The sequence below is a fragment of the Aquarana catesbeiana genome, linkage group LG04 (assembly GCF_042186555.1).
Source record: "Aquarana catesbeiana isolate 2022-GZ linkage group LG04, ASM4218655v1, whole genome shotgun sequence".
Classification (NCBI taxonomy): Eukaryota; Metazoa; Chordata; class Amphibia; order Anura; family Ranidae; genus Aquarana; species Aquarana catesbeiana.
The window spans coordinates 47,003,872-47,028,752 of NC_133327.1; the positions used below are offsets into that span (position 1 = coordinate 47,003,872).

General features: G+C 41.7%; 1 protein-coding gene across 2 annotated transcripts in view; it reads left to right on the plus strand.

The window, feature by feature from the left end:
* Window positions 1–24,881, plus strand: part of PKHD1 (PKHD1 ciliary IPT domain containing fibrocystin/polyductin) — a 908,610-nt gene that overhangs the window by 169,863 nt on the left and 713,866 nt on the right. For both annotated transcript variants that reach the window (XM_073625163.1, XM_073625162.1), the window contains exon 34: window positions 13,294–13,510. In XM_073625163.1, the coding sequence (XP_073481264.1) occupies window positions 13,294–13,510 (217 nt within the window). The remainder of the gene's footprint in view (window positions 1–13,293; window positions 13,511–24,881) is intronic.

Here is a 24,881-nt window from a genome sequence, read left to right on the forward strand (position 1 = left end):
AAACCCATACAAATTTTTATTTTTACCTTTTTAAAAGATTTTTAAAGTGTTACTAAACCCAGGACCCTGCATTCACTACATCTCCTACAGTAAACAGAACATGGAAATGCAATTATTTTAGTAAATAAAAACTGATAAATTCCTTTTCTCATCAGCAGTATATATAGCAGTCTTCTGACTTCTAACAGTGCCTGGATAAAGCTTGTAGGAGGAGTTTTCATACTGCACTGGCTGTCCTATCAGGATGCAAGCCCTGACTCTCTGTCTGGACAGTGCTGATTGGCCCTGTGTTGATCACATGCACCCTCCCAAGAAAAAAAAAAACTCTCTAGCAATACACACCAAACTGAGCATGTGCAGCCTGACTCCATTTACTCTGTCTTATCCTGACATGTTTTGGGGACAATGCAAGAAGAGGAGGATCTGTGCATACAGGACCAAACAGCCTTTTTACACAATGCAGAGGATTACCCCTTAGGTTCCACAGTGAGTATAACAAGCATGCTTTACTGCATATACAGACTGATGTACTGTTGTGTGTTTAGTAACACTTTAAAGAGGAACTGCAGTCTGCTCACATAATTTGTAATAAAAACATCTTTGCCATTCCGAAGCTTCCCTCCAACCACTTTGCATATTATTTTATATTGACTGTGATTCTGTACTTGTAAAAATATGCTGCAGAAATCTCCCTCCACTGAGTCTGCAGCCATTTTAACTGTGGGCAGCTGAAACTGCTGCCTGTTCACTTCCTGGATTTACACAGACACACAGAGGCACACCTCCAGTTCTGCAGCTCTCATTGGCCCTCTTATGAATCATCCCCCCTCCCTTCATGGCAAACTCTCATGAGAGTGAGAGGGAGAGAGCTGTGCATGATGTCAGCCTAGGCTTTTTACCGGACAAGAAACAGGAAGTAGGCTGTATAAGGTATTTACTGGCAGAAAAAAATGTTTTACTATCCAAAGTTAAAACAACAAGGGCAGAAGATTTAATAGATGGAAAGATGAAAAAATGACTGAAGGTCTGCTTTACCCACTTGCCAACCAGCCGCTGCAGTTGTGCTGCGGCAGAATGGCACGGCTGGGCGAAACAACATTATGTAACGTCGCTTCGCCCTGTGGCCACTAGGGGGCTCCCGCGATCACCACTGACACACGGAGAACCGGGATCTGTGTGTTTAAACACACAGTTTCCGGTTCTCTGAGGGGAGAAGAGACAGATCGTCTGTTCATACAGAGTATGAACAGCGATCTGTCATCTCCCCTGCACAGTCCCCTCCCCCCTTCAGTTAGAACACGTACTAGGGAACACATTAACCCCTTGATCGCCCCCTACTGTTAACCCCTTCACTGCCAGTGACATTTTTACAGTAATCAATGCATTTATATAGCATTGATCGCTGTATTAATGCCAATGGTCCCAAAAATGTGTCAAAATTGTCCGATGTGTCCGCCATAATGTCACAGTCCCGATAAAAATTACAGATCACCACCATTACTAGTAAAAAAAAAAGAATAATAAAAACGCCATAAAACTATCCTCTATTTTGTAGACGCTATAACGTTTTCCGCAAACCAGTCAATAAACGCTTATTGTGATTTTTTTTTTACCAAAAATATGTAGAAGAATACGTATCGGCCTAAACTGTGGAAAAAAATCGTTTTTATATATTTTTGGGGAATATTTATTATAGCAAAAAGTAAAAAAATAATGCATTTTTTCAAAATTGACGCTCTTTTTTGTTTATAGCGCAAAAAATAAAAACCTTAGAGGTGATCAAATACCACCAGAAGAAAGCTCTATTTGTGGGAAAAAAAGGATGTCAATTTTGTTTGGGTGCAACGTCGCACGACCGCGCAATTGTCAGTTAAAGCGAAGCAGTGCCGGATTGCAAAAAGTGCTCTGGTCAGGAAGGGGGTAAAATCTTCCAGGGCGGACGCGGTTAAGTACCATAGTTTGGCGCCATTCCACGAGGGCAAGCAATTTTAAAGCATGACCTGTTAGGTATATATTTACTATGTACTCAACACTGACACACCTGCACCTTCACAGGTTGAACTGGATGGACTATTGTCCTAATTCAACCTTACCTACTATGAAAATAAGAAACTATGAAACTTGGCATAAAATCATCTGTCATGTTATTAAAAAAAATTGGGATATATATTATGTGTTTTTTTTTTATTCATTTTTTTTTCAAAAAAAATTGCGTTTGAAAAAATCACATGCGATTTTTTTCAATTTTTTCTAAATTTGTGATTTTTTTCATCTTGATGCACTTTTAGACTATTTTTGGATTTATTCGCCTTCATTTGGATTTGTTTATTTATTTGATGTCATATTTCATGAACTTTCACTGTTATTTATCTGACGTCACTTCTTATAAATTTAATGAATGTTTAGTCACTTTATTTACGTGATTTCGCTCTTTACGCACATGCACTTTACTTGAAGAATTGGATTATATTTATTTCATCACATTTATGCATTTTGAGTTAGCGCCACATATCTCTATTTACCTTTATTGCTTTTCTGTGTGGGAACACTGCCGTATGTGTGGCGGCTTCTTAGTCCTCTTTAGCTGCTTTGGCTCGCCTTGGTTTTGCGCATTCGTTTTCTACGCAAAAACCGCGGGACATAAAATATGCAATGACCACTATTTTATTCCCTAGGGTCTCTGCTAAAATAAATAAATAAACAAACAAACAAACAAACAAAAAACTGTATTTTTTGCAAGAAAACAACTTTCATATATTATTATTATTATTCAGGATTTATATAGCGCCAACAGTTTACGCGGATCTTTACAATATAAAAGGGAGACAATACAATAAAATACAAGAGGATTAAGAGGGCCCTGCTCAGAAGAGCTTACAATCTAATTATATATATATATATATATATATATATATATATATATATATATATATATATATATATATATATATATATATATGTTTGGGGGTTGAAAGTAGTTTTGTTTTCTTGCAAAAAATACAGTTTTGTTTTTTTTTGCTTGTTTCAATGTTTTTATTAACATTTTCAAGTTAACAAGTTAACAATCCGTTCAAACATATTTTTACCTGTAATCAACAAATGTCAGAAAAAGGCCTGGTCCTTGGTGGTGGGAAGATAACAGATCTAATAGGCAGTATCCACAGGTAAAAAAACCTAAAGGTACGGCGGATACACAACAAACTGCAGTGTTAATGCTGGGGAGAGGCAGACTACATCATATGTCTTTTTTTATTTCTATTTTTTGTCTGCCCACATATTACTTTAATACCAGAGAACAGGAAGAATGCACAGCAGATGCAGAGCTGTAAAAACAGAAAGTTCTACAGAAAGAACACAATGGCGCAGCTTCCCCTGGCAATGCAGTAAAAAGCGGCACAGACAATGCCCACATAACATTAGACAATGCCATCCAATGGAAACATGATTTAATACTGTTTTCGGAAAGCGAACACATTCTGGGTTGTGTTGTTGTACAGGGGAAATGTTCTTCCTAGGAAATAAACAAGTTTCTCTTTGCAATATTTATTAGCCTGTACCTGGCAGCCTTATCAACAGCTGGGCATGTGACAGAAGAATTATCCGAGCGGGCTCTCTCCTGTCATGTGTGCCGCACCCGGTGTGTGATGATTGCCGCGGCCTGGCTGTTGGAATGCAGAAGGCTTCTCCTCATGCAGCACTTTGCAGGATCTCTGTGATGCCACTACGCTTTCCAGCTGTCTGCTTCCGACCACAAGAGGTCGGCTCAATCCCACTCCATCTGGACAGAGCTGTCTTGTCAGGAAACTGTCACCACCGCAGTCCCCCGAAAGACGTAATGAGGAGGACCTGTACCTGCTTGCTGCCATATTCCAGTCTCTCGCCTCATCACAGACTTGCTGCTGAAATTTTTTTATGTAATTGAACCCATTTGTAATTGAACCCATTTTTGTAATGACATAACATACACAGACTTGTTATCTCTGATACCACAGAACACTCATCATAGTCCTTTCACTATATGGTATTAGGGCCCATTTACACCTACACACACCGGCCACTTTATTAGGTACACCTGTTCAATTGCTTGGTAACACAAATTGCCAATAAGACAATCACATGGCAGCAACTCAATGCATTAGGGCATCTAGATGTGGTAAAGATGACTTGAAGTTTAAACCGAGCATCAGAATGGGGAAGAAAGGGGATTTAAGTGAGTTCGAAAGTGGCATGGTTGTTGGTCTAAATATTTCAAAAACTGTTGATCTACTGGGATTTTCACGCACAACCATCTCTAGGGTTTACAGAGAATGGTCAGAAAAAGTGAAAATATCCAGTGAGAGGCAGTTGTGTGGAGGAAAATGCCTTGTTGATGTCAGAGGTCAGAGGAGAATGGGCAGACTGGTTCAAGATGATAGAAAGGCAACAGTAACTCAAATAACCACTCGTTACAACCAAGGTATACAGAATACCATCTCTGAATGCACAACGCATCGAACCTTGGAGGAGATGGTCTACTGCAGCAGAAGACCACAGCGGGTGCCACTCCTGTCAACTAAGAACAGGAAACTGAGGTTACAATTCGCACAGGCTCACCAATATTGGACAAAAGAAGATTGGAAAACCGTTGCCTGGTCTGATGAGTCTCTATCAGCTGCGACATTCAGATGGTGGGGTCAGAATTTGGCGTAAACAACATGAAAGCATGGATCCATTTTGCCTCATATCAACGGTTCAGGCTGGTGGTGCTGGTGGTGTAATGGTGTAGGGGATATTTTCTTGGCCCACTTTGGGCCCCTTAGTACCAATTGAGCACCGTTTAAATGCCACGGCCTACCTGAGTATTGTTGCTGACCATGTCCATCACTTTATGACTACAGTGTACCCATCTTCTGATGGCTCCTTCCAGCAGGATAATGCACCATGTCACAAAGCTCAAATCATCTCACCACTGGTTTCTTGAACATGACAATGAGGTCACTGTACTCCAATGGCTTCCACAGTCACCAGATCTCAATCCAATAGAGCACCTTTGGAATGTGGTGGAATGGGAAATTGGCATCATGGATGTGCAGCCGAGAAACCTGCAGCAACTGCATGATGCTATCATGTCAATATGGACCAAAATCTCTGAGGAATGTTTCCAACACCTTGTTGAATCTATGCCACAGAATTGGCAGTTCTGAAGGCAAAAGGGGGTCCAAGCCAGTACTAGCAATATGTACCTAATAAAGTGTCCGGTGAGTGTATGTGGTCATTTCCTATGGGTCCTCAATGAGCCTCCACACACCAAAAATAAGGGCCCCTTGAGCCCATAGGGAAAGGGAGCCTTGACTGCTGAGAGCAGTGCTGGGACAAGGTCATCTAGAGCTCAGGGCGAACATGCCAAATTGAGCCCCCCAAGATGTAGGAGAATTATGTGTCAGCAAAAATCCCCTCATCTCCAAAAAATCAAGTGCTAATCTGCATGCTTAGCTCAAATCCCCTCATTCTACATATGCTCCCAGCACCTGCCCCCCCCCCCCCTCCAAAAAAAAAAAATTCCCATCAAATTTCCTCCCTGAGCACAAGTCCTCTCCTCCCCCATTCCAAATCCCCCTCCCAGCACAAATCCCCCTCCCCCAATCCCCCATCCTAGCACAAAGCCACCCCTCCAAATTTCCCCTCCTAGCACAAATGCCCTCTAATCATCCCTACTAGCACAAATCCCCCTCCCAAAAATGTTTCCCCTCCTAGCACAATTAATTTCCCCCCAATAGTGTTGCCACCTCATCCCTTTAAACCTGAACACATATGAATTACACAGGTTCTGAGGTTAATTAAATGCAGATAAGGCACCAAGTGAGTTTAATTACCACCTTAATCAGCTACAGAACCTGAGTAATTCATATGTGTTCGGGTTTAAAGGGATGAGGTGGCAACTCTACCCCCAGAACCATATTACTTTTTCTAGCACAAACCCCCTAAATCTCGCATCCTAGCACAAATCCTCTCTCAACACAAATCCCCCCCAGCTTGGTTGTCACAGCTTTCTCTGTGGTTAGACCTTGCCAGCGTTAAAGCGGAGTCCCACCCACTTTTGAGAGGTGGTCTTAAACAAAAGGCCACCTCTCCACCCCTCATTTTTGGATATTATTTTTTTTTTTAATTATTATTCTATAGTACCTTTTTATGAAGTACATAGTGTACTTCCGATCCATCCGGTCCGTGGCGCAGGACGTCATATCCTCTTGTGTCCCAGAGGACATCTGGCCATTCACAAATCGCCACGCGACTCGCACATGCACAGTAGGAAACAGGTAGTGAAACCGCAAGGCTCCACTGCCGGTTTCCCTTAGTTAGAATGCCGATCCAATGGATGCATCGGCGTCGGGGGGCTGACGTCGCGGGCTCCCTGACAGGTAAGTGTCCTTATTAAAAGTCAGCAGCTACAAAAAAAAAATAAAATTCCGGTTGGAACACCGCTTTAAATGTTCCTTTAACTGCCTCAAACGTGGACACTTTTACCCCCTTCCTGCCCAGGCCAACTTTCAACCTTCAGCTTCACTCTTTTGAATGACAATTGCGTGGTCATACAACACTGTACCCATATGAAATTTTTATAATTATTTTGTTCACACAAATAGAGCCGCTTTATTTTGGTGGTATTTAATCACCACCGGGTTTTTTTTTGTTTTTTTTTAACTAATAAACTAAAAAGGACAGAAAATTGAAAAAAAAACCCTAATTTTTATTTGTTTTTGCTATAATATTTTGCAAATAAATATTCTTTCTTCATAAATTTAGACCAAAATTTATACTGCTACATTTATTTGGTGAAAATTACTCAAATCAGTGTATATTATTTAGTCTGTAGGAAAGTTATAGAGTCCACAAACTATGGTATATACAGGTGCATCTCAGAAAATTAGAATATCATCAAAAACGTAATTTATTTCAGTAATTCAATTCAAAAAGTGAAACTCATATATTTTATATAGATGCGATACGCACAGAGTGATATATTTCAAGCATTTCTTTCTTTTTCATTATGATGATTATGGCTTACAGCTAGTGAAAAACCTAAAATTCAGTAGCTCAGAAAATTTGAATATTACATAAAACCAATAAAAAAAAGGATTTTTAATACAGAAATGTTGGCTTACTGAAAAGTATGCCCATGTACAGTATAGTATGCACTCAATACTTGGTCAGGGCTTCTTTTGCATGAATTACTGCAACAATGCGGCGTGGCATGGAGGTGATCAGCCTGTGGCACTGCGGAGATGTTATGAAAGCCCTGGTTAATTTGATAATGGCCTTCAGCTCGTCTGCATTGTTGGGTCTGGTGTCTCTTATCTTCCTCTTGACAATACCCCACAGATTCTCTATGGGGTTTAGGTCAGGCGAGTTTGCTGGCCAATCAAGCACAGTGATATCATGATCATTAAACCAGGTATTGGTATCTTTGGCAGTGTGGGCAGGTGCCAAGTCCTACAGGATAATGAAATCAGCATCTCCATAAAGCTGGTTAGCAGAGGGAAGCATGAAGTGCTCTAGAATTTCCTGGTAGAAGGCTGCAGTTAATCTCTGAATAACCAAAATTTTGACCAAATTTTTATTCGGACTGAAACAAATTGCACATGTCTAGCTATTTGTAACGGGGATATTCTTCCCACTGATCACCAATGTAAGGGGGATACTTCTTAATGACCTCCAATATAAGGAGCATTCTTCCCACCAACCACCAAAATAAAGAACATTATTCCCACTGACGACTAATATAAGGACCATTCTTTCCAATAAGCACCAATGTAAGGAGGATACTTCTCACTGACCTCCAGTGTAAGTACCATTATTCTCACTGATCACCTAAGTAAGGAATATTCTTCCTACCTACCAACAATATAAGGAACATTCTTCCCAGAATATGCTTCCCACTGCCAACTAATGTAAGGAGCATTCTTCCCACTGATCCCCAATGTACAGAGCATTTTTCCCAATGCCAACAAATGTAAGAAGTATTCTTCCCCCTGATCATCACACTATTTTAAAGCGAGCTGTGCATATAGTACTTACAGTGCCTTGAAAAAGTATTCATACCCCTTAACATTTTTCACATTTTGTCATGTTACAACCAAAAAACGTGAATGTGTTTTATTGGGATTTTATGTAATAGACCAACAAAGATGGCACATAATTGTGAAGTGGAAGGAAACATTTTCAAATTTGTTTACAAAAAATTTGTGAAATGTGTGGCATGCATTTGTATTCGGCCCCCTTTACTTTGATACCCTTAACTAAAATCTAGTGGAACCAATTGCCTTCAGAAGTCACCTAATTAGTAAATAGAATCCCCCTGTGTGTAATTTAAACCCAGAATTAAATACAGCTTTTCTGTTAAGCCCGCAGAGGTTTGCTAGAGAACCTTAGTGATCAAACAGCATCATGAAGGCCAAGGAACACACCAGACAGGTCAGGGATAAAGTTGTGGAGAAGTTTAAAGCAGGGTTAGGTTATAAAAAAATATACCAAGATTTGAATATCTCACGGAGCACTATTCAATCCATCATTTGAAAATGGAAAGAGTATGGCACAACTGTGCAAACCTACCAAGACATGGCCATCCACCTAAACTGACAGGCAAGGAGAGCAATAATCAGAGAAGTAGCCAAGATGTCTATGGTAACTCTGGAGGAGCTGCAGAGATCCACAGCTCAGGTGGGAGAATCTGTCCACAAGACAACTATTAGTCGTGCACTTCACAAATCTGGCCTTTATGGAAGAGTGACATAAAGAAAGCCATAGTTGAAAGAAAGACATAAGAAGTCCCATTTGAAGTTTGCGAAAAGCCATGTGGGGGACACAGCAAGCATATGGAAGAAGGTGCTCTGGTCAGAAGAGACCAAAATGAAACTTTTTGGCCTAAAAGTAAAACACTATGTGTGGCGGAAAACTAACACTGCACATCACCCTGAACACACCATCCCCACCGTGAAACGTGGAAGTGGCAGCATCATGTTGTGGGGATGCTTTTCTTCAGCAGGGACAGGAAAGCTGGTCAGAGGTAATGGGAAGATGGATGGAGCCAAATACAGGGAAATCTTAGACCCCATACACACTATTAGATTTTCTGCAGATTTTTGTCTTCAGATTTACCAAAACCATGTAGCGCAAGGGCCTGCCTGATTGCATACAAATTGAAACTCTTAAGGTTTGACCTCATATTATATGGTTTGGTAAATCTGAAGACAAAAATCTGCAGAAAATCTAATAGTGCGTATGGGGTCTTAGAATGGCCCAGTCAAAGTCCAGGCCTAAATCCAATTGAGAATCTGTGGTAAGACTTGAAAATTGCTGTGCACAGACGCTCTCCATCCAATCTGACAGAGCTTGAGCTATTTTGCAAAGAAAAATGGGCAAAAATGTCACTCTCTAGATGTGCAAAGCTGGTAGAGACATAACCAAAAAGACTTGCAGCTGTAATTGCAGAGAAAGGCAGTTCTACAAAGTATTGACTCGGGGGGGGGGGGGGGGGGGGCTGAATACAAATGCACACCACACTTTTCACATATTTATTTTCCTTCCACTTCACATTTATGTGCGTCTTTGTGTTGGTCTGTCACACAAAATCCTAATAAAGTACATTTACGTTTTTGGTTGTAACATGACAAAATGTGTAAATTGCAAGGGGTATGAATACTTTTTCAAGGCACTGTATTAGCAAGGGTTCCCTGAGACCAGAAAGTTTTTTTAAGGCTTCTTCCATGTTAAAAAAATGAGAAAGGCTGCCTTATATGTTGTGGCTTCATTCATTTTCTTTTTCAACTTTTTTGGACATTTATTTTTTCTTGGTGGTCCTACCAGAAATGCATTTCCTGTTCTAGGTAGACAACTCTCACTCGCCATACTGTATCTATAGAGAAGCAGCGTTTTCACCATAGGTCAGGGCTACTAACACCTCCCCTCTCCTATTCTGCATAACATCGTGATGATGGTGGTGTGGGAGCATGTAGTCTTCAGAGATAGACAAGAACAGTGGTCTCCAAACTGTGGCCTGGGGGCCAGATGCAGCCCATTGCTTTCTTTTATCCGACCCTTGGGGCAATTTTCCTTCCACTGATAAGAGACATTGTGACACCAACAACGGGGCAATATTCCTCCTACTGACATCAACAATGGGACACTATTTCTCCAATTGATGCCAACGATGTGGCACTATTCCTCCAACTGACATCAATAATGGGGCACTATTAATCCCACTGACACTAATGATGGGGCACTATTCCTCTCCCTAATACCAAAGATGCATTGTTTGTTCCCACTGATGCCAGGCCAATTTCTACTCCCAATGGCCACAGTTGGGCCCCCCTACATTCAGAATTGTAGACAGGCCCTTTGTTTAGAAAGTTTGGAGACCCCTGGCTAAGAACAATGTAAATGATAAGAATGTTATGTTCTATATCTCTCGCATTGCCGGGCCAATGCTATTAATATTGCATCTAGAGTAAATGCAGAATTGAAGGGATACTATTTGTCCAGGTGGGATTTTTTATGTGTGCCTGTAGGCAATAGAGGTGGCTTTTCCTTTATCCTAGTTAAAATACTAAACACTGTTTTCCATCATAAGTAGAAATGCTGCCATCTCCTATACATTCACATAACTCCTATAAGCAAATTTACAAATTGTCATAATATGCCAGCCAGAATTGTGTGAATACCTGACCATTACAACCATATAAGCTTGCTGGATATCCCAACCATGGGCATTAAGATAGAAGCGGCCCCCTTTTGCAAGTTCTTCCTTTGTGAACCTATCAAACCATGTCTTTATTGAACTGGCATCCTACAGAGGGGCACAGTCATATTAAAACAGAAAAGGGCCTTTCCCAAACTGTAGCCTTCAGGTTAGAAGAATTAAATGGTCTAAAATGTATTTGTATGTGTAGCACCCTGGAGTTTAGCCAGGGTTGCTCCTCACAAGTTCACTTGCCAGGAATAATTATCCTGGTTAATTGTTATAGATCTTTTGATTTCTCCCTAAGTTTGGCCTTGTTGCACTTTTCTCTTCTACCACTAGGTGGCAGGGTACTTGGTGGTACTAGATATGAGAAGGGCAACTCAAGGTCAGATTATGGGTATATGGGGTATCTCAGCCATCCAGATCCATCTTCGCTTCCTCTGTGTTTTATGGGATCGCTGCCATGGGCTCATTGCGGTGACTGATGGTGTGAGGACCTCTAGTGGATATCGTGGGCAATTCCTAACTCTGGCCTGTAAAGATTTCTGCTTGCTGTGATCCTCTGTAGTGGGGGGTCACGGCCATCTGGTAAGGAGCTACCCCTTCTATTTTCTGGTGGTGGACCCTTTCCTGCTGTCACGGATTAATTATAAACATCACTTGGACTTTTGTTGGGTTTTGTTGATGTTTTTGGGACTCACTAAGATATCATTTTTGATGGCTTTATTTGATGAATGTATTTCACATGTCATGTTTGCACAATATTTTTGATTTATTCATAGTTAAGACTCAATTATCTTCACTGTAGACACTATATTGATGAACCTAGTTATTAGCGCAACCCCTTATTTTTTCTTTATCTCAGCCAATAGGCAGGGGTTTTCTTGAATCCCTTGGCCTGCTGAGAGGGCCTATATATTCGGGTGGAGTCAGATGATTTATGTTCTGTGCCACCTGGACGGCTGTCTGGGTGGATGTGTGTTGTATTGCCTGGGCTGCTAGGCCAGAGATTGGGCATATCCTGGGCACATCTGGCTGCTAGGCTGTGTGAGGGCCTATCCAGAAGCATGAGAGCAGTGCAGGTTTGGTACTGCGGTCCAACCAGAAGTGCTGGCTCTGCCGGCCGGAGAACCTGTCGTGGTCGGAGATAGAGGGGAAGCTGTCACCAGTAAGGGACTATCTGCCTTATTACCAGAGACCACAGTGAGTAACTGAAGCAAGTACTCTCACCAACCGGGGACGGTGAAGAATAGGGAAACTTCAGTGGGAATCAATCCAGGTTCCCAGCCAGCGGAGGTGATGCTTGCAGAGCAGCCTTGTGTGTCAAGCCAGGGACTGAGCAGGCCAGTGTGGGTGAAGCTTGAGGTGTATCTTGAGTGCCAAGCTAGGGACCCAACAGAGAAGCAGGGGTGATGCAGGGGTGATGCTTGAGGAAGATACTACCGTGAAGATTGAAGGAGCTCAAGGGATTCAGTGGCAGTGAATCAGTGGGTCTAGTGAGAAACAGTGGGCCAAAGAACTACAAGGAGTGATTGTAGTGAAAGAGAAAGGAACTGTTACGTTTGTGTTAGAAACTGGAGGGAGCATTCCTGCACATGTATATGTGGCGTCTTGCTGGATGCATTTCCCTGCATGGCTGTCCTATTGAAGTCTTGGAGTCTGCCTATTAATTGCAACTATCTAAGGGTGTCCTGGCCCTAACCCTCTCTCCCCAAAAAAGATTGTTAAAAGAAATAAACTTTCTTTTGCATTCAAGAAGTGTCTGGCGAGTGGCGACCGATAACTCTAATAATTCTGCACCCACCATGCCTCACAACCCACCACATATAGAAGGATGTCAGCTATCCCTGGCCCTGGAGGTCCTCATTAGATCAAAGGTGACCTGGGACCTTGCTACATATGCTTTAGCATTAACAGTACTCTTCACTGAAAACACCTGAACTCAATCATCTGGAGGTGTGCTCACATACTTTTAGCCACAAGTAGGCATAATGATCAGGTGTCAACACATGTTGGCTATGTAGTGTATTTGGCTCTTCTTGGCCAGGTGGATCCTCTTTCTGACCAGGTGCATGGTGGTTATTGGTGTACGCTCAGTGAAGATTTTTTGTAAAAGGCCATTCTTATGTCTGCCCATGTTAACTCATGTTATCTACACCAGGAGAAACAGTTGTCTTCAATGGCTGCCTTTGTCTGAACATGACATGCAACACAGAGCCACACTGATCAAGCTCTGCTGTATATCCTGTTCAGCTCAATACAGTCTTTCATACCTGTCACCTTGGGGGCACTTGGCTGGCATCAAACATGCTTGCCAAGTATTCCCTTTGAAATATACAATACATGCATGAGACCTAAAATGTATACATCTATAGTGATATGGTTAAAATAAATTATGTCCAATAAATATTTATCTTGTTACAAAGAGTTCCATTCTTCCTTTTTATTAGCTTTTATATTTGCTTGTAGCATCACTGCCAAATAAATATATAAAGAAAGGTTTGTATACTGGGGTTTGGGAATGGTACGCACTCAAGGTGACCATGTTGGTAAGAGATCTATTTTATTTTTGGTAGGTTCATGGAGCTTCTTGTGTGACATGACACTAAAGTCCGGGGCACAGTGCCATGAGAATCTAAACACCATCATTCAGTGTGATGTCACCGTACAAGTGGGAACCATCCGTGTGACAGAATCCCTGGCTTACCTCCATGTGTGCCACAGGGCGTGTGATGCTTTCTTTCTGCCAAATAGCACTGCCAATATAGTCAACATCACAGGACTTTTTATCAGGTATGAAATCTTATAAATGGCGCTACACTAATGGTCTGATTTAACCCCTTTTGTAACCAGATGTCCTTAAAAACTAGATGCCCAGGCCAAAATGTAGCATTAGTAAACCTGATTAAACCTCTATGGCTAAATTGAATAACCTTTATAAGCATTTCATAGGGCACGCTGTTTTAATACATACCTAAATACGCTGCATACATTATATATATATATATATATATTATCTCACAAAAGTGAGTACATCCCTCACATTTTTGTAAGTATTTTGTTATATCTTTTCATGTGACAACACTGAAGAAATGACACTTTGCTGCAATGTAAAGTAGTGAGTGTACAGCTTGTATAACGGTGTAAATTTGCTGTCCCTTCAAAATAACTCAACACACAGCCATTAATGTCTAAACAAAAGTGAGTACACTCCTAATTCAAAATGTCCAAATTGGGCCCAAAATGTCAATATTTTGTGTGGCCACCATTATTTTCCAGCACTGCCTTAACCTGCCTTAACTTGCTCTTAGGCAAGGAGTTCACCAGAGCTTCACAGGTTGCCACTGGAGTCCTCTTCAAATTCTCCATGACGACATCATGTAGCTGGTGGATGTTATAGACCTTGTGTTCCTCCACCTTCCGTTTGAGGATGCGCCACAGATGCTAAATAGAGTTTAGGTCGGGAGACATGCTTGACCAGTTCATCACCCTCAGCTTCTTTAGCAAGGCAGTGGGCTTCTTGGAGGTGTGCTTGGGGTCGTTATTATGTTGGAATACTGCCCTGCGACCCAGTCTCCAAAAGGAGTGGATCATGCTCTGCTTCAGTATGTCACAGTACATGTTGGCATTCATGGTCCCCTCAATGAACTGTAGCTCCCCAGTTGACACTCCCACCACCATGCTTGACTGTAGGCAAGACACACTTGTCTTTGTACTCCTCACCTGGTTGCCGCCACACACGCTTGACACCATCTGAACCAAATAAATTTACCTTGATCTCATCAGACCAAAGGACATAGTTCCAGTAATCCATGTCCTTAATCCAGGAACAATGGGGGAAGGGAAAGGGATCACCGCTCCAGGTGGAAATGTGGATATATAACTCTCCTCGGAACTGGAACACCAGGTGCTAAGCATATAGCAACATGAGGCAAAAAGGAAGTTCTGGACAGCTGCGTTCTGGAAAATAGCCTTTATTAGTAAAAAGTTCAACAAATACAAGCCAGTGAGAGGAAAATCCAAAGTGAAATCTCTTCTTAGACACCACTTACCAGAAACATCTACTTTGGAAGTATTTAGCGATGTAGTCAAAATGTACCACATGGTCCAATGTTCTATTTGCATTCTTTCTTGCATTTTGCATTTTTTGCTATTTGTGTGCTATTGGGGAGACCTCCCTTAAGTTCTTTTCCTGTTACACAAGAGGAAGTGAGAGGAAAAGCTCTCCAAAAAGCTCTTCTTAGACAGCACTTACCAGAACAAACATCCCCATTGGAAGAAGTTTCCTCTATTCTTGTTCTGGTCAAAACTCAGAATTTTGAATTTCACTGACTTTCTATTCACAATAATAATGGTCACCAGGACAAATAGAGGGGGAGTGAATGAATCTCCCCATCAGGGTCACAGACAGCAATATGAAGCTGGCTAGGGTTCTAACCCCTCAGTACTCTATCCAAAACTAAAAATAAAAGCTTTTACTATTTTAAGATTGCCCTATTGAGATGTCACAAAGGAGTCTGGTACAACAGGAATAATCTTATAATCTTCACCCTTTGATTAGAATACTGCAACTTTATGGTTCACTCTTTCTGATACCCCTACAGTCCCCACTTTGGGGGTTCTACAAGGTCCAGCACACACATCACCTAACACTTGCTGCACTGCACTGTACACAACTCAAACACACTTTCCTGACCAAAACCAACCCAGAATACTACTGTACTAGTATCACCACTACAACATGCCCTCTGACCTGTCATCCAATTGCATAGGGTGTGTTTCAAATCTTGCTGGAGGACACTTTCTCCCATGGCCATATACTGTCCATGCATGAAAGAGAACCCTAAAACCACTCCCCCGTCTGCTAAGGCAGAATTTGCTTGAAAACAAGATTTATTTTTTTAATAATTAGAAGATTTTTTTTTCGTATTTGGGGTAGTTTCATTTGTTTAATTTCGTGTTCTTTGTGTTTTTATCTTTTGTGTGTATTGGATTGTTTTACACTGTCACCTAAATGTATTTTTTTTTAGTTTTGCACTGTGAAAAATTAATATATTATTGTATATATTAATAAAATAACATAATGTTTTAATGAAGCTAATAAGGGGCCAAGTTTTGGCACAAGGACAAGAACAAGATGGTTGGAAGGAGCTTGAGCCATTTAAAGCCCATTACCTCATTTAAAACCACCGTAATGTAACCTTTGCCATTGACTCCAATGCATTTCATAAAATCACTGAAATTTTGGAAAATGAGAACCACCCCCCTCCCACCCACATGACTCAACACTTTTAATACTAAACTCAGGTTTTCTGTTTCATGTTTGGTCTGGAGCCAATTCTGAAAGGCAGTTACAGTAATAATTACTGCAAGATACTGGAAGCAATTAATTAAAGGCTGAAAGTGAAGAAACACATTGCCGTTTTTTCCATTTTATTGTGCAGACTGTCAGGCAGGGAAAGGGTTACAACTGAGCCATTAACTGGTACAACTCTAATTAAATGCCTGCTAAGTCTAATTAGCAACTTCCGAGAGTTAATTAAAATCAATTAACCCTTTCAATTTGAGCGATGGAGAGATGAATAAAAAACATATTGCAGCAGCACAAGACGTAATTAACAAGCGTGCATATCTTTTATAAGGGCAACAAAATCCGAAAATTGAAACTTTTGAGAAAAATTAGAGCACACCTGTAATTTAGTAATAAGCATAATGCTGGGAACAGGGAGGGAGGGGAGGTAATGGAAAATCTCCCCTGTAGATTAGCCCATAGGTCACACACTTTTTTTTTAACTGGGTTGTAACCTCTGCATGTAAAGCAGGAATGTCCAACCTATTAACCTTCATGGGTCAACTTGGAAGAAGAGGAATTGTCTTGGGCCACACATAAAATACACTAACAAGAAGGATAGCCGATGAGCGGAAAAAGTCCCACAGATCACAAGTTAACGATCACTGATGGTGGCGGCCCATCCATTAGGGGCGCACGGGCATCACCCCCCATCCATGCGTCTAGCCCCCTCATCTACATGCAGGGCACCGGAAGCATGGATCCCAATTTTTTTTTTTTTTTTCGAAGCACGTGATTAGAGCCAGAGGCTCTAATGGGCTTCAAAAAAAGGGTGGGCTCGGGGCGCAGAGACCACCCAGTTTTTGTGACAATAGCTAATGACCACATGGGGAAGGGGGGAGCCGCCGGCCGGGGGGGGATTGTTTGTAGCCCCCCCCCCCCCCAAAAAAAAAAAACACCAGCCGCCACTGATCACTGATATAGATAATGTACCTATCTGAGTAATAAAACATCACTTTTTTGTAATATTTTTTAATATAGAAAAAAGAGAGGACAACATAAAACTAGTGCCATATTGAACACTGTTTTTGATAAACTAATGCATTAATGTCTGGTTGTATGGATGTAGTAATAATTCTCAATGAATTCTCAAGGTGTTCATCTAATTTTACACCTTGTGTGCTTCATCCTTGAAAATATCTGCAAAACTGATGACATAAATATGGCATGATTGTGAAGAGTGGGACATTTTTCTTTGGAATTATTATTATTATTATTATACATGTTTTGTTATGCAGGTTTTATATAGCTTCAACAGTTTGCGCAGCGCTTTACAACATGGGGGCAGACATTACAGTTACATTACAATTTGGTACAAGAGGAATCAGAGGGCCCTGCTCGTTAGAGCTTACAATCTAAAAAGGAAGGACTGATAAAACTTATAAAAGACCAGTAGAGACACTGTCATATTTTTTTTCACCAGCATGTGTTCACCAAGTGTAAACACATTTTTACAAGAATTTCCAAAAACAATAACATTTTTAACCATGTCAGCTCTGGAAAATGTTACCCCTTTCGTGACAAGGCCATTTTTTACTATTTAGCACTGTCCTGCTTTAACTAGTTATTGCACGGTCATGCAATGCTGTACCCAAATTAAATTTATATAATTTTTTCACACAAATAGAGCTTTCTTTTGGTGGGATTTGATCACCACTGGGTTTTTTTTTTTATTGCGATATCAACAAAAAAGACCACACATTTTGAAAAAAAAAAACAATATATTTTTTTTTAAAACATATCCAATAAAAAAACAAAAAACAAAACAAAACATTTCTTCATAAATTTTGACCAAAATGTATTCTGCTACATGTCTTTGATAAAATCCCAATAAGTGTATATTGATTGGTTTGCATGAAAGTTATAGCGTCTACAAACTATGGTATATACAGTATACTGGACTTTTTATTTATTTATTTTATTCTATACTGCTAATGGCGGTGATCAGCGACTTATAATGAGACTACAATAGTGCGGCAGGAAATCTGGCACTAACTGATGCTGGGGGGAACTGACTACGTACGTGCCACTGACATCACCAAAGACATTCATTCAGTGATAATATTATACACTGTCACTGTACTAATGGCACTAGCTGGGAAGGGGTTAACATCTAGGGCATGGGTGCTCAACCTGTGGCCCTCCTGCTGTTGCGAAACTACAAGTCCCATCATGCCTCTGCCTTTGGTAGTCATGCTTCTAACTGTCAGTGGCTTGCAATGCCTCATGCGACTTGTAGATCCGCAACAGCTGGAGGACCACAGGTTGAGCACCCATGATACAGAGTGATCAAGGAGTTAAATGTGTAATGTGTGTAAAGTGTGCTGCTTTTACTAATAGATCTCTACGTTTCAGGGATGAGAAACAGAGAGATCACAGCCGATCAGCCAGATCATTGGCCGTTACTTGCTGAGGGGTGCGCACGCACGCACCCTAAACCCAGAAGTAGGCAGTGACGTACAGGTACGTTGCTTTGCCAACACCGGCCGCCCATCTGCAGTACATTGTGGGCAGGTGGGAAGTGGTTAAGTAAGCATTACGTTTGTGTTGGGCTGCATTCATAGTCAACTTGGGCCGTAGGTTGGACACTCCTGATTTAGGGTATATGGATACCCCTCCAAATTCTTGAGCTCAGGTGTCTTCAGTCAAGGGTACTGTTAATGCTACACGTTACAAATACAATTTAGACAGTTGTGCGCTTTCCAACAGTTTGGTGAAGTTCCTTTTCTGCTCTAGCATGCCTATTCACAATGCCTTTTCCATTAAGTAATGATGTGATAAGTTTGGTGTTGAGGAACTGAAGTGGTCTGCACAGAGCTCTGACCCCAACCCTACTGAACACCTTCAGTGTGAATTAGAATACTGATTGTGAGCCAGGTCTTCTCATCAAACATCAGTGCCTGACCCCAAAATGCTCTTTTAGTTAAATTGGGCACCAATTTCCACAGACCAACTTCAGAATCTGGTTGAAAGGCTTACCCAATTATTGCCGTAATTGAGGCCAGCTCCCTATTTGAACCTATGGTTTCGGAAAGGGAAATGATAGGTGTGCACAAATGTTTGTCCATATGGTGTATATCATAGGAATGTCACCTCCATTAATGTAGAAAGTGTATAATGCCGCGTACACACGAGCCGACTTTACGGCAGACTTTGCCCGGCGGACTGGATTTTGTCAGACAATTCGATCGTGTGTGGGCTCCAGCGGACTTTGTTTTCTCAAAAGTTGGACGGACTTAGATTTGAAACATGTTTTAAATCAATCCGTCGAAATCGAGTCCGGTCGAAAAGTCCGCTTGTCTGTATGCTAGTTCGACGGACAAAAAGCCACGCTAGGGCAGCTATTGGCTACTGGCTATGAACTTCCTTGTTTTAGTCCAGTCGTACGTCATCACGTACGAATTCGACGGACTTTGGTGGATTGTGTGTAGGCAAGTCCGTTCATTCAGAAAGTCCGTCGTAAAGTCCGTCGAAAAGTCTGCCGGGCAAAGTCTGCCGTAAAGTCCGCTCGTGTGTACGCGGCATAAGTTTATTTTTGGGCCTCAAAACATTGAAAGGCTTACAATTACCTCTTCTGCAATTTCATCAATGTGGGCATTTTATTATCTAGCTGGATAATGTTGGGTGTTGGATATGTCTTATGTATTATTTAGAATAGGGTATGGCGGAGAGAACATGTGGCGGTGTAAGAGCCCACATATTCCTCCCTAAAGGTGCAAAGACACATCAGTATCCCAGCAAACTGAAGACCTCCGCTATGGGGAGGCAGTAAGGAAACGTTGATGGGTGAGCATGTGTTTTCTGACCATGTGCACCTTATTTAAAAAAACAAAAAAACAATAATCAATTAATTAGAGAAGTTGCCATTTTTGTTTTGCTTTCTGGATCTGTGTAAAGGCGCCTAGGTGCCTAGATGCCAGGACGATGTACAGTAACTCCAGCATGCATGTGCTGCAGTTACATAATCAGTGGCTGCCAAATGGCCAAAGAGAGAAGACACCAGACCTGGAAAAAGACCAGGACAAGATATCAATGGCAATGGACAAAGCAACACGTAGGAGGGCAAACTATGCTATGCATACTTGCACATCATGGCAAAAAAAAGCTCTGAGAACCCTAAGCCGATTTAGTGCCGCTTTAGAAGTTAGTTGAACTTACAGGTTAGGTTCAGGATAATGGAAGCTAAGTTGCCATGCATTTTCAGGTCTATTCTTTTTTATTTTCAGCTATTTTAGCTGTCTTTTTGGCATGGAATTCCTTAGTGCAAAGTAGTACTTTTGCACCCAAGTATATACTACACCAATTAACATACTGCTTGATGGGTCTCATGTTCTGTCTCAAATGCCGTTTGTGCCTGTTGGTTAAATTATCCCTTGTTTTGCCTCAATTCCCCAAGATTGTTATGAGCTGTTGTTACTTACATGTTCCTCTTTGCCTTCCTGAAAAAGTCCTTTCACTTATTACAAAGTGCAGAGTCAGGATGAATTTAGCAGTGGTGATTTTGAGTCGCATGGCAGTTTGATGAAGAATTTGCCAGAAGAGGAAAGCCCTTAGTGGTTCAGGGAAACACTGCTAGAGAAAAGACATGGCCTTCTTGTGTCATGTAACAGCATTCTGAATTTCAGCATAACAAGCAGCTGCTCTTTTACTGTCTGCAGCACCCAGGATATTTATCTCTATGTTCAGACACAACATCTGCCAACTGCCAATGGGGAGATCTCACACTACATGAAAAGACACAACACTCAGAACTGACAGTTATTCATATAAAAAACCTGCTGGATATTACAGCATCATCTATATGTTCAGGATATTCTAAATAAAAAATGGATGATATCGCTCAACCACCTGACTCTGAGTAATGGAGTGCATTTTAAAAGACATAATAATTTGCTTATTAAGGGCAATGTTACATATCTCCTGAAACCCCCTTTCATACGCACCCATCCACACTCCCTTGCTACCTTTCCACTGCAGTCAACCCTGGATGTTAAAAAGTGTTAGAATATCCCTTGGTTGATGACATCACTAAACCCCCAACATGCCAACATTTGAATCTGGAGATTGGGTTCACAGGCCCAAGCACTGGCACATGGTGTAGGTTATGAGCTTCCACATACCTAGGTCCCTCTCTGTTAGAGGCACCAAGCAAGGGCTCAGACTAAGTAGAGAGGTTGCAATATAATGTGGATTGGTGAGTCTGTCTTGCTGGGGAAGGGGTAGCTGTCAGACGGCACTGTCCCTTTGCCCTTAATTGGGTAAAGTGATGATGTCTCTTAAAAGAAAAGCTGTTATGAAAGAAATATGTAGTTCCAAATGCTGAATAGTTGAACAGTCGCTGAAACGATCGGGGCTCAGGGTAAGAAAAGGGGGGGGGGGGTCTGGGGGCAGCTGCAGCACAAAAGGTTTTTCACCTTAATGGATATAATCCATTAAGGTGAAAAACCATGAGGGTTTACAACAGCTTTAATTTCTTGGCCCATAGCCCAAAAAAACGATAATTCTTCCACTCTACAAGACAGTTCTGGGCTCTGGTCCTCAGGAAAGATATCCTGTAACTGGAGAGAGTCCAGAGAAGGGCAACAAAGCTAATAAAGGGTCTGGAGGATATTAGTTATGAGGAAAGGTTGCGAGCACTGAACTTATTCTCTCTGGAGAAAGACGCTCGAGAGGGGATATGATTTCAATGTACAAATACCATGCTGGTGACCCCACAATAGGGATAAAACTTTTCCACGAAAGGGAATTTAAAAAGACTTGCGGCCATTCACTAAAATTAGAAAAAAAGTGGTTTAACCTTAAACTATATAGAGGGTTCTTTACTTTGAGATCGGTAAGAATGTGGAATTCTCTTCCACGAGCAGTGGTTTCAGCAGGAAGCATCGATAACTTCAAAAAATGATTAGATAGGCCCCTAAACGTCCACAACATACAGGGATATACAATTTAATATTGACGTAAAAGACACAAGTCAGGTTGCACTTGATGGACTTGTGTCTTTTTTTCAACTTTACCAACTATGTAACTATATGTAAGAAAGTCAGAGGAAATCTCTTCATATTAAGGGAATCTCTTGGTGCCCCCCAGGTCAACAGAAGTTGTGTCCCATTGGAACAGTTCCCCTCTATTACTTTTCTGGGAACAACCCAAAATTTGGAATTTTCTCTTACTTTCACGAATAATGGTAAGCTGGACAAATATAGGAGGGCGAATCTCCCGTAACCGGGACACAAACAGCAATAAAACCTAATGCCGTGTTCACACAACCGGACTTTTTCGAGTGGACACGTCTGACGGAACGAATCCGTCGGACAATCCGACCATGTGTGGTCTTCATCGGACCTTCAGCTGACTTTTTCTGTCGAAAATCAGACGGACTTTAGATTTGGAACATGTTTGAAATCTTTCCGACGGACTCGAGTCCGGTCGAAAAATCCATTCGTCTGTATGCTAGTCCGACGGACGTCATCACATTCAAACCAACGGGCTTTCGAACGGACTTTACTCCGTTCTTGTGTGGGCAAGTCTGGTTGTTCAAAAGTCCGTCGTAACTCCGTCGAAAGTCAGTCGGAAAGACCGTCGGACCTTTGATGTTGAAAAGTCCGCTCGTGTGTACACGGCATAATAAGTGTTGTGATCCCTCTCCGCTCCAAAAAACATTTGCCTTTTGTCCTACTTTAATGTAATGTATCTCTTACTGAATCTATAGATTTGATAAATAGCGCAAAAATATTGTGCAAAAAAAAAATAAATGCAACAACAATCTTTTGTAAAGATATATCTTTCAGAAGATATATTTTGGTTTGGGGGTTTTAGGTATGTTTATATATATATATGTATATATATATATATATATATATATATATATATATTCGAGCACCTTAATTATAAGTCCGTCCCCAATAAAGTGCTAAGTGCAAAGTCCATAGCCAAAGGAAATAGTGTACAGATGCAGCAGCCCAAATACTGTAGTCCCATAAACAGACTCTTCAACACTTGTGGACACCAACAGTCACAAAACAAATAAGATGTGTGCTGTCTCTCCTTCCATTGTACAGAGACAGGGCACATCTTATTTTTCATGCATGTACTGGAGATCGAGCAGGAGAGGGGGCTTCTCTTGCACCATTTGTCCAGCACCACTGGTAGAGAAGGCAGGAGGTGTGAGGACACGTAGCAGCACCAGGGCAGGTCTAAGGGCAGTGCCAGCTGGTGTTTGCAGGCAGCAGATAACCATAGATCTCCAGGCAGGAACCGGGAAATGGAACATGGTGACACTTGATCAGCAGACAGTCAGGATACAAGCTGGGATGATTACACAGCCAGGCAGTGAGGTATAGGAGCTCAAGGCAGGAGCGGAGTCAGCGTACCAGGCCAAGGTTAGAGCAGGCAGGCAGAAATCCAGAGACAGGTAAGGAGCAAGCTGGGTCGCAGTGTTGCCAACATACCAGATTAAAATTTACTGACACGACACCCAAAATTTACTGGCACAGCCAAGTTTTTACTGGCAATTCCGCAAGTTGCAAAATCGCAGTTTTAAGTGCAATATGCAGTTAGCAATGTAATTTAATGTAGATATTAAAGCAAAAATCATATATTTTATTTTCCATATAGTAAGTAAGTAGCTTAGGGACAGGAGAGCAAGAAATTTAAAATGGGTGCGCACACACATATAATTGACTCTCCCAGTGACACTGACAGCAGTGTGCAACAGCACAGATGATGATGACACCTCACTGACACGACAAGTCCTCTCCTGAGTCATAGTGACAGTCTCTCTCCATGCCAGGTGGTACCTTCAGTCCACTCCATTACAAACAGCACTGACAGTCCCACTCCTGGCTTACCTTGCTTCTGTCCCACACACGAGGCTCTGGCTGCTTCGCTCAGCTCCCTTGCACTATGACATCAATCAACACACTCAGGCACCGCCTCCGCCAGACCAGCCACCAGCTGGCGCCACCCAAACACACTGTAGCAGACACTCAGATGGTCTCAGCCAGCTCTGGACCGGAACAGCACAAGCACAGTCCTGAGCAGAGCGTCACAGCCATATTTTTTACTGCCAATCTTTTCCTGTCACTGGCATTTACTGGCAGGCGAAAAGTGCCCATTTTTTACTGGCTCCCAGTAAAAATACTGACAGTTGGCAACACTGCTGGGTCGTACACAGGCAGATAAGCAGGAACTAGCTGAAGACAACTCAGGAATCTGTTTATGTCATAGTCCAGCTTAAATAGGCTGTTTGACACCAGTACCAATAGTGGGCATGTGCGTGTAAGTGCATATGCACATTCAGCTTTGGGCGCATGCTAATATGTTTTGCTTGTGTGTGCCATGGCCAATCCTGAAGTGAGCCTTTGTTCAGAATTATGAGCATGCAATAACCTCGTTCCAATATGTACTGAGCTTCACTTACATATATGCTGTATATAACCTGATAGTTATAAGACGATGGCCTGCTGTATGGTTTCTAAAGTGTGAAATACACAATAAAAAAAGGGAAAAAAAATGGTGATGCCCAGGCACAGTCACATGTCAAGAGGAACACTGCTATTTTTCAGGAGGAATTTAAAATGATATTCAAGGTTCGGCTTTAAAAAAAAATAAAAATAAATAACAAACATGTCATACTTACCTGCTCTGTGCAGTGGTTTTGCACAGAGCAGACCTGATCCTCTTCTTCTTGGGTCCCCACTGGTGCTCCTGGCTCCTCCCCCTTGGCCAGTTCCCCCTGATAGAAAGCCACTTGCTATGGGTACTAGTGCTATGCATCCATACGACACATAGATCTGCTGCTTGGCCACACCCCAC